This window comes from Hyperolius riggenbachi, chromosome 2 (genome assembly GCF_040937935.1).
Source record: "Hyperolius riggenbachi isolate aHypRig1 chromosome 2, aHypRig1.pri, whole genome shotgun sequence".
Classification (NCBI taxonomy): domain Eukaryota; kingdom Metazoa; phylum Chordata; class Amphibia; order Anura; family Hyperoliidae; genus Hyperolius; species Hyperolius riggenbachi.
Window position 1 is genome coordinate 138792992 of NC_090647.1, and position 15643 is coordinate 138808634.

General features: G+C 49.8%; 1 protein-coding gene across 1 annotated transcript in view; it reads left to right on the plus strand.

Annotated features, from left to right (window-relative positions):
* The window catches only part of LOC137545827 (retinol dehydrogenase 7-like), a 43545-nt gene that overhangs the window by 23181 nt on the left and 4721 nt on the right, over positions 1-15643 (plus strand). Inside the window, exons 2-4 of the mRNA XM_068267504.1 lie at positions 6934-7267; positions 8126-8384; positions 14683-14849. Of these exons, the coding sequence (XP_068123605.1) occupies positions 6952-7267; positions 8126-8384; positions 14683-14849 (742 nt within the window). The 5' untranslated portion in view covers positions 6934-6951. The remainder of the gene's footprint in view (positions 1-6933; positions 7268-8125; positions 8385-14682; positions 14850-15643) is intronic.

A 15643-nucleotide genomic window follows, 5' to 3' on the forward strand; every position in this document is an offset into this window, starting at 1 on the left:
CTTATTGTAATTAGTTAGTTGTACTTCCTGACTGTTACTACTTACTTACTGTACTAGGGACACTCACTCAGTCACCTCACCCACCAACCCACTCCATTAAAGTACCCCACTTTTCACCCGCCCTTTTAAAAAACTTTTGTCTATACGCCCAAAACATCGAAGATGTCTGGAAGTGGCAGCCAGCGCGGTTTGGGCAAGGGGAAGGGCAGCTAGGGAATCAGGAGGAGAGGGAGCAGCATTGTGGCAGGCCGCGGCTGCGCCACCATGCACAGTTCCGCAGCAGCAGCAGCAGCGTCAGTGGCTAACATTCCTCCCATAGCCACTGGCCGTGGACGCCTTGGGCGCCGCCCAGCAGGAGCATCTGCAACTCACGCTGCAGAGACACAGCAGCAGCAGCGTGTAGCACCTGCTCCGATTTTCCTCCAGCCGGGTCGGAAACGTCCCATTGAGGAAAAGCATGCAGACACTGTGGTGCAACTCATGACGGAGGATGAGCAGCCCGCCATCAGCTCTGCATCCGAGGCCTCCACCCTCACCACCACCACCACCACCCCTGTTCGCAGCAGCCGCCCAGCAGGGTCTGGGGAGGAGGCCAGTTCACCGTCACTCGCCGACCTGTCATTCAGCAGTCTTTTGACCCCAGGCATCATGAGTAAATTGTCTGCTGTTGTTGGCGATCTTGAGGAGGAGATGCTGATGGGCACTTTGGGGGATGAGGGATTGGACAGCAAGACTGTGGCGACAGTCAAGCAGCCCATCCATGCATCAGGAGAGGAGTTTGGGGGGTCATCATCCCAGCAGGACATGTTTCAGGAGGGGGAGGATGATGATGACCCAGTGACAGACAGAGACTGGGTGCCACCACCTCCAGGGGATGTCGTCCTCAGCAGCTCTGAGGAGGAGGAGGAGGATGCGCTTGTGGGCCTTGCAAGGAGGCGCATCATTGCAAGCATTGGCAGCAGTAGGCAGGTCCCACAGCCAGCTGGTGTCTCAGGCTCAGCAGCAGCAGCAGCAGCATCTGCCAGTACCACCACCAGCCGCACCCAAGCCCCCCCCCCAACCACCACAGGGAGACAGGCAGCAGCGCTTCCATGCCGTAGGGGGATGTTTCTGTCACCAATCTGGCGATATTTCACCATGCCCACTGTGTACAGCAAGTACGCCACTTGCAACCACTGTCAGCGGAAGTTGAGCAGAGGTGCAGACCCCTTAAAGTTCAGCACCAGCTCGCTCATCAACCACCTTGCTGCGAAACATTTCCACCAGCATGAGGAGTTCCAGAGGCTGAAGGCATCTGGTGCTGGCAGTGGCACCACACCCATCACTGCACAGCCTTCAGCAGCAGCAGCAGCAGCAACAGCAGCCACCCGCCCTCCTGCTCCTCCAGCAGCACCAGCAGGAGTGCGGAAACGCACTGCTCCTCCCCCCTCTGCAACTCCTGCCGCCGACACTGAGGCCTGTTCTGGCAGCCAGTCCTCAGTGGCCTCCTCCGCTGTGTCTGCTGATTCCCGTGCCAGCAAAAGGCCACGCCAGAGCCTTTTGAGCGAGTCCCTTCAGGGGGTGGTTAGGGCTCTGCCTCCCAGCAGCCGTCGCGTGCGGCAGCTGAACAGCTTGCTGGCACGGGCCATGTGCTCCCAACTCCTGCCGTACACGCTCGTGCAGGAGGGGAGCGACATTCGTGCGCTGCTTGCTTGCGCAGCCCCAGACTGGCAGCTCCCCAGCAGACACTTTTTCTCCCGCAAGGCCATTCCTGCACTGCACCGCTTTGTGATGGCCAATGTGGAGAGAGGGCTGGAGCACGCGGTTGGTGAAAGGGTCCACGTCACCATGGACTCCTGGAGCAGCCGCTTCGGGACAGGCCGCCACCTGTCCTTCACTGTCCACTGGGTCAGCTTGGTGGAAGGGGGTGAGGATGGGAGAGCAGCAGCGGGCACAGCAGCAGCAGCAACACAGTGGGTGGTGCCACCCCGCAGGGTCAGGGGAACTGCAGCAGGTTCCTCCGATCCTCTGCCATCCTCCGGCACACCTGGCCAAACCCCCCGCCTCAGCAGCAGCGTGAAGGCCCGCCACTGCCAAGCGCTGCTGCACTTGGTCAGCCTTGGGAAGACCAAGCTGACGGCAACCCATGTGTTGGCCAAACTCCAGGAGCAGGAGAGGATTTGGCTGACCCCCAGAGGCCTCAGAGTCGGAAAGGTGGTGGCCGACAATGGGGCCAATTTGGTTGCCGCAATAGACAGGGGAAACCTGACCCACATCCCCTGTCTTGCCCACGTGCTGAACCTGGTGGTGCAAAAGTTCTTGCGCACCTACCAGGGGATGGGCGAACTGCTGGAAACGGCAAGGAACGTTGTGCGTCACTTCCGGCGCTCGGCTGCAGCCTGTGCGAGCCTGGAAGACGTGCAAAAGGAGCTGGATCTGCCACGCCATCGGCTGATCCTTGACGTTCCGACTCGCTGGAACTCCACCCTGGCGATGTTGGAGCGTCTGGTTGAACAGAAGCACGCTGTCAACCAGTACCTTGCCCTGGCCACTGTTTCCGCCGCTCAGAGAAGGGACAAGACCAGCAACATCCCGTCCATCGTCCCCGATGATGACTGGAGGCACATGCAGCAGGTGTGCTTAGTGCTGGCTCCCTTTCTGCAGGCCACTAACATGGTGAGCAGGGACCATGCTATGGTCTGCGAGTGGGTGCCCCTGGTTTGTCTGCTGAACAGGGCCCTCGATGCTTTGCTGGAACAGGGAGCGGCAGCCTTGGACCAGCAGGAGCGGCAAGCAGCTGCACAGTCCACCTCTGAGGGGGAGGAGGAGGAGGACTTGGTGGAGGTCCCTGACCTTGCTGCTGATGAGGGGGAGCAGCACAGTGCAGCTGAGTTGGTGCGGGGGTGGAGAGAGGATGAGGCTGACGAGGCAGAGGAGGAGGATGAGGACAGCAGCACTGCCGTCGATGTGCCAGCAGACGTGGCCCGCCTCTTCCCAATGGCAGCGCACATGCTGACGTGCCTGCGCAGGGACCCCAGGGTGATCCAGATGAAGCAGAGGGAGGACATCTGGATCAGCATGATGTTGGACCCACGCCTCAAGGGGAAGTTGAGCCAGTTCCTGCCGCCTGCAGGAGGAGACCCAGCGCAACAAATAAGGAGCTTGCAGCAGGCCCTTTTTGAGCGCTTGGAGGAAGCCTTCCCCCAGCCTTCCACCCCCACTGTCCAGCAGCCAGCACAGAGGCAGCAGCAGGTGCCTGCATCCAGCAGCAGCAAGCGCCCCACAGACCTGCTGTCTCTCAGCCACGAGCTCTACAGGACTGTAGAGGCTCCGGCAGCAGTGACTAGAGAGGAGGTGCATGCAGCAGCATCCTCCTCCGGTCACAGCCAGCGCCTGACCCGCATGGTGGCTGACTACATGGGGTCCTACAGCGGGCTTGACAGCGATGCCCCTGTTGATCCCATGGAGTATTGGGTCAAGCGCCTGGAGATCTGGAGCGAGCTGGCGCAGTACGCCCTGGAAGTGCTGTCCTGCCCCCCTTCCAGCGTGCTGTCCGAGCGCTGCTTCAGTGCAGCTGGTGGCGTGGTCACCGAGAAACGCTCACGTCTGTCTCACAAGTCTGTGGACAGACTGACGTTTCTCAAGATGAACCAGGCGTGGGTGGAAGGCGAGTTCCTGGCCCCTGTTGTCGGCGAGAGGGGGACATGAACTGGCTAAGAACCATCGTTAATGTGCCTTACCACCCTTTACCACCTCCTGGCTCCTGCTCACTAAGCCAGCCTGGTTCACTTTGACTATTACGTCGCCTGCAGCCACACATTTTACACCTACAGTGGGCTGCTGTGTGCTGCTGCTGCTGTCTGTCTGTGTTTCCCACCGCCAGGGTACACAGATTTACCTTCTGCTGCCACTCTGCCACCAGCTATTACGTCAAAAAATAGCTATGTATCTGTGTAATTGGTTGTAAAACCAAAACTACAAAACCATTACAAAAAAAGGTTTAATTTTTCTGAGGTGCCCGGGTTGAAAACTGTGTTGTCCCAGTTGTGTATTGGACACAATGTGGGCTGCACGACCGCTGTCTGGGACCTCCTGTTGTGTTTATTTACAGCCCTGGTATCACCGCTAGGTACCAGGGCTATTATGTCACGCTGCCTACCTGCTGCCACACTCACACTACTCCTCCATTACTCCTGCTGCTGCTGTCTGTCTGTGTTTCCCACTGCCAGGGTACACAGAATTACCTTCTGCTGCCACACTGCCACCAGCTATTACGTCAAACAATAGCTGCTCACATAATTACTCCTCCATTCCTCCTCCTGCTGCTGCTGCTGTCTGTCTGTGTTTCCCACCGCCAGGGTACACAGATTTACCTTCTGCTGCCACTCTGCCACCAGCTATTACGTCAAACAATAGCTATATATCTGTGTAATTTCTTTTACAAACAAAACCAAAAAACCATTAAAAAAAAAAAGGTTTAATTTTTCTGAGGTGCCCGGGTTGAAAACTGTGTTGTCCCAGTTGTGTATTGGACACAATGTGGGCTGCACGACCGCTGTCTGGGACCTCCTGTTGTGTTTATTTACGGTCTGGTATCACCGCTAGGTACCAGGGCTATTATGTCACGCTGTCTACCTGCTGCCACACTCACACTACTCCTCCATTACTCCTGCTGCTGCTGTCTGTCTGTGTTTCCCACTGCCAGGGTACACAGAATTACCTTCTGCTGCCACACTGCCACCAGCTATTACGTCAAACAATAGCTGCTCACATAATTACTCCTCCATTCCTCCTCCTGCTGCTGCTGCTGTCTGTCTGTGTTTCCCACCGCCAGGGTACACAGATTTACCTTCTGCTGCCACTCTGCCACCAGCTATTACGTCAAAAAATAGCTATATATCTGTGTAATTGGTTGTAAAACCAAAACTACAAAACCATTACAAAAAAAGGTTTAATTTTTCTGAGGTGCCCGGGTTGAAAACTGTGTTGTCCCAGTTGTGTATTGGACACAATGTGGGCTGCACGACCGCTGTCTGGGACCTCCTGTTGTGTTTATTTACAGCCCTGGTATCACCGCTAGGTACCAGGGCTATTATGTCACGCTGCCTGCCTCATTGACTGCATGCTGCCACACACTCATCCTCCTCCTCCTGCTGCTGAATTTACCTCCTGCTGTCTGTGTGTTTCCACTGCCAGGGAGCACATACAATGCGCTTCCAACATGCGTGCGCCACCAGCTATTTGTTGTTACGCTCAAAAATAGCTGCATTTCTTTAAAAAAAAAAAAATGAAAAGAGAAATAAGTGAAGAAGAAGAAGACGATATAGGAGAAGATGAAGAAGAAGAAGATGAAGAAGAAGAAGAAGATGAAGAAGATGAAGAAGAAGAAGAAGAAGAAGAAGATGAAGAAGATGAAGAAGAAGATGAAGAAGATGAAGAAGATGAAGAAGAAGAAGATGAAGAAGATGAAGATGAAGAAGATGAAGAAGAAGATGAAGAAGATGAAGAAGAAGAAGATGAAGAAGATGAAGAAGAAGATGAAGAAGATGAAGATGAAGAAGATGAAGATGAAGAAGATGAAGAAGATGAAGATGAAGAAGATGAAGAAGAAGAAGATGAAGAAGAAGAAGAAGACAATATAGAAGAAGAAGATATAGAAGAAGAAGAAGAAGATATAGAAGATAAAGAAGAAGAAGAAGAAGTATATACAGTACTGAACAAAATTCTGGACACAACTTCTCTTTTCACCTTTTTTTTTTAAAGGAACATCCCCACATAATCACTTGCTGTTGTTACTTGGAAAAAAATATGTTTCTTGCATCATTCACCCTCAAAACAAGTGTTGGGAAGCTATTTAAGGCCAATTCGAATAGTCAGCTCGAATAATGAGCTCGAATACCGACTCGAATAGTGAGCTCGAAGTCCGAGGTCGAATCGAATAGTAAAATTTATTCGACTCGAATATTCAACTGACCTCGAATAATTTACTATTCGAATTCGACCAAACTCGAATTTTAAAAAGGGGTATTTGAGCACCACTAACTGCCAACATCTCCAGCACGTTTAAAATCTAAATCACTGCTGCTCCACTCCAAAATGCTTGCCCATGTGTCCCCATCCAAAATCGCCGCTTCAATACGCATAGGAAGTGGGGTAGAACATCCGGATTTTTAGCCAGTGTGTTGTGCGCTCTCCGGTTCTCATTGGTTTGTATTGGCCGGATAGTGCAGTCCGGCTCCGCTCCGGATACGGCTGCCGGAGGAGCTGGACCAAAAAATAGCGCATGTTGGGTCTTATGCCGGAGTCCGGATCCGGTCCGGACGAAACGGACGCATGTGAACGGACGCATAGGCTTTCATTGCTATGCCGTGCGTCCGTTCCGTCCGTTCTGCATGCGGTCCGGCTCCGGCACGGCGATTCCGGACGGCGACCGCTAATGTGAACCGGGCCTTACTTGTGTCTTCATTGTGAGCTAGAGCTGATCTAAGGTCTGAAGTATACCTCTAGGCAGTGCAGCGAGGAGCAAGCAAGATTGACCCGGAATTTTTAGGGGGTCAATGCCCAGCTCTCTGGTGGTGGGGGAGGCTTCTTATATTTAAGGAGGGGGGAGAAAGGAACTGGGAAGGCTACTTGTATTGGGGGCAGGCTGCCCATACTGAAGGAGGGGGAAAGGCTATCTATACTGAAAGAGCACTGAGTATGTTTCTTTTTTTTTACTTTTAAAAGGATACCTGAGGCAAAATCATTTGTCCCACAGGCATGTATGGGCAGCAGTCCTCATGCCCACCGGTCCCCTCATGGGGTAGGGCATATGATATTGGCCAGGGAATGCTGGTGATAGTGGGCCTTGGGTTGTAAAAAGTACAAATCAGGCACTGCTTTTAGTAGTCATTTTAACATGCTAATCAAAATACATAATTAGAAAAAAAAAATTATGATTTTTTTTTCTTTCAGAAAACTGTTTACTACAGTATGTTGCTCCCTCTGCTGGTGGTGATTTTGGGTGTAATTCTCCTGTACAGATGGTACAGACAAAGACAGTTGCTGGAGAATCTGACAGATAAATATGTCTTCATCACTGGATGCGATTCTGGATTTGGGAACCTGCTGGCCAAGCAGCTGGACAGACGTGGAATGAAGGTTCTGGCGGCTTGTCTGACGCAGACCGGGGCTGAGAACCTGAAAAAGGAGACCTCAAGTAGACTGCAGACAACAATTCTGGATGTCACTGATACCAAAAGTGTGAGCTCTGCGGCCGAGTGGGTGGCGACAGTTGTTGGAAATCAAGGTGATTTTTTTTTTCTTGATGTGCAATTTTACTAAAAAAAACAAATGGGCCTAATTCCACTTACAGGAAATGTTAAAGACACCCTATGTCATTGTTGCCCAGGCCAAATTGAGCCTAGCACCAGCCCTAGGTGCTGATGAGGTTTATGGGTTAGTACTGGGTGCCCTGTAGGTGTGTACCATGGGTGAGTACTCGCTGTTATGTTCGTAAATAGCATTGGGTGCCATGTGCACACACCGTAGGTGGGTTCTAGGGGCCATGTGGTGCTGGGTGTATGTGGGTATGAGGGGTACTGGATGGCAAGGTGGTGCTGGATGTGTGTAAAGGGTGGGCACTGGGTGCCATATGTGTGCTAAGTGTGAGCCATGGATGGATAATGGGTAACATTTTGCTGTTGGATGCCACCCACAGGTCCTATTGGATGCCATTAGGGTACTGTGTCTGGGCTATTGGTGGGTATTGAGTGTGAGCACGTATAATTCTCTAGTACTAGTAGGTCTGCAGTCAATAGTGCTGATCAGTCATACAGTGGGGGAAAGTGACCAGCAGGGGAGATGTGGAGTTTAGACTAGGCAGGTCCGGTTTTCTTCTGAGCTCCCATTGTGAGAGATAGGCTCCTCAACATTGGAGCACACATAACACACCCCTTACTTGTAATTGCACTCCAGAAACAGGCCTGGAATGTCTCTCCCTTGAAACCACTCTGTAAATACTATTTTGTGCATACTAAACATGCCTAAGACAAGCTTGTTGGCTTGTTTAAATTATTTTGTTAGGAACTGCAAGATTTTTTAATTTTTTTAAAACACATTTCTATATTTTTTTCTATTACCATTATTTCATTTTGTATTTTTATAGGTCTTTGGGGACTTGTAAATAACGCTGGCTTTGGCTTTGCCTTTGGTGCTAATGAGTGGCAAACAAAAGAAGACTTCTCCAAGGTTCTAAATGTGAATTTTCTTGGGACGGTGGATGTGACACTGCAGCTGCTCCATCTTGTCAGAAAAACCCAGGGGCGTGTTGTTAATGTAGCTAGTAGTCTAGCAAGGCTGCCTCTTGTTGGTGGGGGATATTGCCCATCAAAGGCTGCTGTGGAAGCTTTCTCAGACAGTCTGAGGTAAGTACAGTTGAGGCCAAGATTATTACCCCCTACCCCCCTCCCACCCTTATGAAATTAGAAAACACTCTTGATTTCTCCATGAGAATAAACATCAACAACAAGTGTTTGTTATTATGAAAACAAGTAAACTATAAAAAAAAAACCCTGTCCACTAAGCTTAACCACTTCGCATTTAGACCTTGTTTCTCCCCTATAGACCAGAGCAGGGAAAAAATAGGAAAACATTTTTGAAAAAAACATTATTTCTCAGTTTTCAAGAAATCCCAGGTTAAAAATAAAAAAGTGCTAATGTAGAGAAAAAACTCAAATTTTGTTTGGCTATTTCTCCTGATTTCAAAAAGTTTAATTTAGGTTCCCCCCAGTATAGATAAACAGATGCACCCCTCCCCAGTACAGTTAACCAAATGTGCCCCCAGTATCAGCCCCCCAATAGATGGCTAGATGTGCCCCCAGTATAGTCAGATGTGCCCCCCAAGAATTATCCCCACTATAGGTAGCTACTAGCTAGATGTGGTCCCAGTATAAGTATAGACAGTCAGCTGTGCCCTCAGTGTTAGGTGTCCCCCCATATAGATAGACAGATGTACCACCATTAGGTACCCCCCATTATAACCAGATGTGTCCCCCAGTATTTAGTTCACCCATTTCAAATGTGCATCCAGCATTACCATCCCTCCCCAGTGTTCCCGCCACTATTAGGCAGCCTCCTCCTCTTATTAGGAAGCCCCCCCTCTTTTGTTTTGGGCAGTACCTATACATGGTCAATAGTGTACCCTTTCTGATCCACAACTGACAACAATCTCTTAAGAGTAGTTATTGACTAGGTTGGCACAGGTCTCCCAAGGGATTTTGGCCCATTCTTCTATTACAAACTGTTGTAGCTGGTCCAAATTGTGTGGTTTCAGATCATGGACATTCACTTTGAACATCAGCCACAGATTCTCAATCGGATTGAGGTCTAGGCTCTGTGTGGGCCACTCCAGGATCTTGGTTTTGGTATCCTTGAGGAACTGTTGGACTAATTTTGATGTATGCTTTGGGTCTTGTTGGAAGACCCAGCGATGACCTAAGCCTATACTATGAGCAGATTTCTGCATATTCTCCCTCAAAATGTCAACATAATTTAATTTTTTCATGATGCCATGCACCCGAACAAGACTCCCTGTGCCTGAGGCTACAAAACAGCCCCACAGCATGATACTCCCACCACCATGTTTAACTATGGGAACTGTTTCCCTAGTGTTGAAGGCCTCTCTCTATCTTTGTGAAAGATTAGCAACATCCATGTGCCCAGTCAGTTCCTGTTTAGTCTCATCAGACCAAAGCACAGAATTTCAGAACTCACCTTTACCTTTCAAATCTTCATGACCTTTCAAATGTTCATGAGCAAACCTCAGTCGAGATGTACCGTATTTCGCGCCGTATAAGACGCTCCGGCATATAAGACGCACCCAGGTTTAGAGGGCAAAAACCAGGGAAAAAAAATATAAACTAAACCTGGTGCGTCCATATTTCAGGAGCGTCTTGTACATGACCTCCCCCAAATGGTGCCCTCCTGTGTCCCCATGTCTCCCCCAGGTGTCCTCCTGTCACCCCCAGTTGTCCTCCTGTACCCCCATGTGTCAGTGCTGTACCCCCATGTGTCAGTGCTGTACCCCCATGTGTCCTCCTGTCCCTCCCAAGTGTCCTCCTGTCCCCCCCAAGTGTCCTCCTGTACCCCAAGTGTCCTCCTGTACCCCCAAGTGTCCTGTCCCCCCAAGTATCCTGTCCCCCCCAAGTGTCCTCCTGTCCCCCCCAAGTGTCCTCCTGTACCCCCAAGTGTCCTCCTGCCCCCCCAAGTGTCCCCCAGTGTCCTCCCAAATGTGCTCCTTTCCCTCCCAAGTGTCCTTCTGTCCCCCCCAAGTGTCCTCCTGTCCCCCCCAAGTGTCCTCCTGTACCCCCAAGTGTCCTCCTGTACCCCCAAGTGTCCTCCTGTACCCCCAAGTGTCCTGTCCCCCCAAGTATCCTGTCCCCCCCAAGTGTCCTCCTGTCCCCCCCAAGTGTCCTCCTGTACCCCCAAGTGTCCTCCTGCCCCCCCAAGTGTCCCCCAGTGTCCTCCCAAATGTGCTCCTTTCCCTCCCAAGTGTCCTTCTGTCCCCCCCAAGTGTCCTTCTGTCCCCCCCAAGTGTCCTCCTGTCCCCCCCAAGTGTCCTCCTGTCCCCCCAAGTGTCCTGTCCCCCCAAGTGTCCTGTCCCCCCAAGTGTCCTCCTGTCCCCCCCAAGTGTCCTCCTGTACCCCCAAGTGTCCTCCTGTAACCCCAAGTGTCCTCCTGTACCCCCAAGTGTCTTCCCAAAGTGCTCCTGGCCCCCGGAGTGTCCTCCCCAGTGCCCTCCTGACTGTGTATCCCACTGTGAGTCCCCCCCCCCTCTGTCGCTGGGTCCCCCCCTCTGTCGCTGGGTCCCCCCCTCTGTCGCTGGGTCCCCCCTTCTGTCGCTGGGTCCCCCCCTCTGTCGCCGGGTCCCCCCCTCTGTGAGAAGCGGCAGCGTCAGAAGCTTACCTCCTCCATCTTGCCCGCGGCGACTGAAGGCCTCCGGCTCCTGTGGGCGGCTTCCTCTAGTGCCGGCTTGTAATGACGAGTCATTGATGACGCGTCATTACAAGCCGGCACTAGAGGAAGCCGCCCACAGGAGCCGGAGGTCTTCAATCGCCGCGGGCAAGATGGAGGAGGTAAGCTTCTGACGCTGCCGCTTCTCACAGAGGGGGACCCGACGACACAGGGGGGGGGGGGGGGTGACCCGGCGACACAGGGGGAGGTGGAGACAAGCGAGGAGGACTCACAGCGGCAAGGCAGGGAATACCCGAAGGCGTCGGGTCGGCGGTTTGTATCGGCGGGCGTCCGTAAGTCGGGGATTCCCTGCCTTTGCCGTATAAGACGCAGGGACTTTTTCTCCCCATTTTTTGGGGAGAAAAAGTGCGTCTTATACGGCGGAAAATACGGTAATGTGCTGCTCTTAGAGTAAAGGGGTTCTTCTTCTGGGATGATGATCATGATGAACAGCCCTCACAACTGTGTTCCTTAAAAGATCAACTCCAGAAGAGGCCAGGTCAGCATCAATCATCTTGGCAGATGCTCGGGGCTCCTTGCTTACATATTTGGCTATTTTCCTCTCCAGAGTTCTAGAAATCATGTGCTTACCGCGAGGGTCGGACTGGGACACTGGGGGCCCACCAAGGAAATTTCAACCTGGGGCCCACACATCCCATGATTGCTGTGAAAAAAGGGCGTGACCATGCACTGGAAGGTGGACGTTGTCATGATGTATTATGGACAGGGCCAAATGTACATGATCTTGGCAGCACTGCTGCCCAGCAAAACTTTGCATAGAGACCCCTCCTTCAATATAAAGTAATGTCCTACTTTGCAGAGGTTGCGACCGCAGAGGTTGCAGAGGTTGCGGCCGCATCGGGGCCCTTGGGCCAAAGGGGCCTCGAAGGGCTCTCCCTCAACTACAGTATTACTTCTCTATTGGTCCTGTGCTGGTAGTAATCACTTCTATAGATACTTTGAACAGTGGTAATCATTAACATGCTATTTCCCATCCCCTTCTTGCACCTCTGACACTGTAGTTGCCATTGGCAGGTTTTGGTGCGTCATATCAATTGTTATGTATAGAGTGCTTGGGGGGCCCTATTGTAAAATTTGCATCGAGGCCCACTGCTCCTTAGCTATATCACTGCTCTCAGCATGAGTGATTACAGCAGTGAGAAGAGAATTTTTGTGCTGCAGGCAGCAATTGGAGCTCTGTCAGACAAGGATGGGGGTGCCCACAAGAGGCCTGGAGGTGGGGCCCACAGAGGGAAAAAACTGTACTACTGTGGCCCAGTCCGACCCTGCTTACCGCCACAGCCGGGTTTGTTTCTTATAGAATCTGTCTCCTTGCACTTGCCAATGATGCAATGTACAGCAGTTCTAGACACTGTGAATTGCTTGGAAATGGCCTTATTATAATCCTCTACTATCTTCTTTCTTCTTTGTCTTCAGACTGTTTTTCCCTGACTTTGGCAGGGTAACAGTAGTTCCTCTCATGTATTAAGGTGCCCTGTTCCTTGGAGTCTTTATATGCTATTTGAATGTTAGGAAGCTAATTGACTGTAGGTGTGGGTTCAAAGCTGATTTGTTATATAGGTGTGTTTTGAAAGCAAACATTCACATGAGGGCTAATATTTTTGACCACTCCATTTTTACTCTATTTCATATAAAGCAAGCCTAAAATGTATTTTATATTACAAAATGTACCAAAAGATACTAAATAGCACTGGTGAATGATTTATTACGGGTTTCATTAATGGTGCAAACATTTGGAAGAAGAATTCCTTCAATTATTGTTGCCAAAAACTATCTATATAGATTATTTCAGGTGACCGTTTAGTGATGAGCATTGTACAGATGGGCTGCTTGAGCTCCTGTCAAGTTCTGCTCTGTGTAGATGGGAGGTCAAGCAAGCATCATCAAACAGCTGTTAGGGAACAGTAATCTGTCCCACATTGAAGGACACCTGTACATCATTTTTACAATTGTTTGAAAAGGAACAAACAGTTTAAGAAACTCTAAAGTATGTATGTACTTTTACTGTAAGCAGGGCTCTGATTTTCCACTGAGGTTTAATATTTACACCCGATATGCAAGATTTTATTTCCATCCTTTTTCACTTTCTTTATATATGACCTTTTTCAAGCCCATTGCAAGCAAAAATATTGAGAAAGGGAAGCTGATGCCCAAGGTAGTTGTGCATGAAAGAGATGGTCTACAGTACATGGATGTTACACATGGAAGAGGGAGGGGTGCTGTGGCCCCTTCATACTTGGCCAAGGGGCGAAAAAAGTGTAAATCTAGCCTTGCCTATATTATTACTCTAGCCTACTTGATGGGTACCCCTGTCTAGAATTGTCAGAGATTGTCCTTCCCTAGCTATGCTGTTTCCAGGCAACTAAGCACACACATACCCTGGCCAGAGGAAAAACAGGTAAGTACTTAGAGAATAATTGATATACACTTTCATAGAACATTCAAGAAGAGCATACCATGCCATTAACTGTCAAAGGAGCTCACACTCTAATGCTCTTACCACTGTTAGTCTAGTGCAGGTTTTCTCAACCAGGGTTCCCTGGAACCCCAGGGTTCCTTGAGGACTCTGCAGGGGTTCCTTGGCGTTTTACCCCATCATGGCGGAAGTGTAATAGAGCACACTATAATAGGTGGTACTGTAACAAGAAGCACTAAATTGGAGGCTCAGGAGACACTATAATGAGTGGCAGTGTAATAGGAGATAGTGAAATTAGCAGCCTAACCTATTTAAAGACCATCCCTCCTGAAAAATAAATGTAGGGGTTGCTCGAGACCAAAAAATTGTTTGCAGGGGTTCCTTGAGATCCAAAAGTTATTTACAGGGTTCCTCCAAGGTAAAAAGGTTGAGAAAGGCTGGTCTAGTGTTACATCATCTGTCATTGTAACCAACAGTTCTGTATTTTGTACCAGTGTCCGTATTTGATGTTTATCATTGTCTGTGTCATTATGTAACCCCTGTTGTTTTATGACTTTGTACAGCACCACGGAATATGTTGGTGCTTTATAAATCAATAATAATAATTAATAACAGTGTCCCTACCACAGTCTAAGACCAATTTTGGGGGAAACAAGTCCATCTTCCAGTATCTTTTTGGAAAAAAGGTGTGAATCAGAGAGCCCAAAGGACAGTTTTTCAAACACGGGGAGAAGATAGAAACTCTGCTGCATATGGGAGTGCTACCTACCATGCCGCTGACCACCCAACAATACACGGAAGAAGCAGGCTTGGAGTGGCACACTTTACCGTATTTGGTGGGTGCATAACCTTGGGTGCAAAGCAGACACCCCGCATACAATCAGTAAATCCAATGAACGGTTAGCACACTAGGCTTCACATGAGCATAATAACGGTTTATTCCCTCAAAGTATGTGTCAAAACACCATCAGACAAATTATATGCAGCAGGGTCATTTTTAAGCATGGCCAGATCAAGCAAATACCTTGAGGTGATACCTGCAGGAGGGGGCACCGCAGAGCTATTCTTAGCACACCATGCTTTACAGGATTCTTATACACTGCCGCTTCCTCATGCTTTCATTCATGTCTTCCTGTATTTTCCACTTACATCCATGACTACAGAGGGTCCTCCATGCTCGAACATGTATAGCTGACACAGCTGCAGTGTGAGCATAAAAAAAACAAAAAAACCATTCATGGCAAGTCTTATATCTCATTTCTGTTCCCCTGTAGAAGAGAGATGCATCATTTTGGGGTAAAAGTTTCCATCATAGAGCCTGGTTGTTACAAAACACAGATGACTGCTGACTGGGATTCTCATCGCAATAACGTGACACGACTGTGGGAAAAGATATCGACACCCATTAAAGAAGATTATGGAAATGACTATTTCCAACTATGTAAGTGATAGCCAGTAGATGTTTGATTTATTTCAACAGTCTTGGATGGAAGACACACAGGAGTGTAACTGTAGGCCCAGCGTCCTCCCGACTCCTCCGAAAGCTCAGCTGGTGTGGGAGGCGAAAGAGTGGGGGGTCCTGTATATAACTAATGCAGAGAGGCAGCACAGAGGAGCGCTATATATTACTTAATGCAGGTCTCCTCCACATCCTCTTCAGTTTGCAAGTGCCATGGAAGCGGCTTCCTTTCCCTAAGTGTATGAGACCTGTATCACGGTGGAAGAAGATAATGTACAACACTCCGCTGCACTGCGTTTCTGCATTATTTATGTACAGGACAGGGTCCCTAACCCCCCACCCCCTGTGATGTAGGTGGGGGAGGTGCTGCTCCGTTCTTAAAGAGAAACTCCAGTGAAAATAACAGAATTAAAAAAGTGCTTAATTTTTCTCCCTGGTTCGAATTCTGAAATTTATCACATGGTGACATTTGTAATGCTGGCAGGTGATGTCTGTGGAAGGAGATGCTGCTTTTGTTGGAAACAGCTGTCATTTCCCACAATGCAACAAAGCTCCCACAGTGTGATGTCAGTACCTGGGTGCTGACCAGTGGAGTACATAGAGTATTTGACACCCGATGCTGATTATTTACAGAAACCTCCCCCCCACACACACAAAAACAAGTATTTTGATGGGAGGGTTGCCGAGCGTGTTGCTGCAAATTTTGAGGGATATTTGGGGGATAGGAGTCTTCAGGATTTGGATAGAGCCAACTGTTATGAAACTCTGCACTCTAC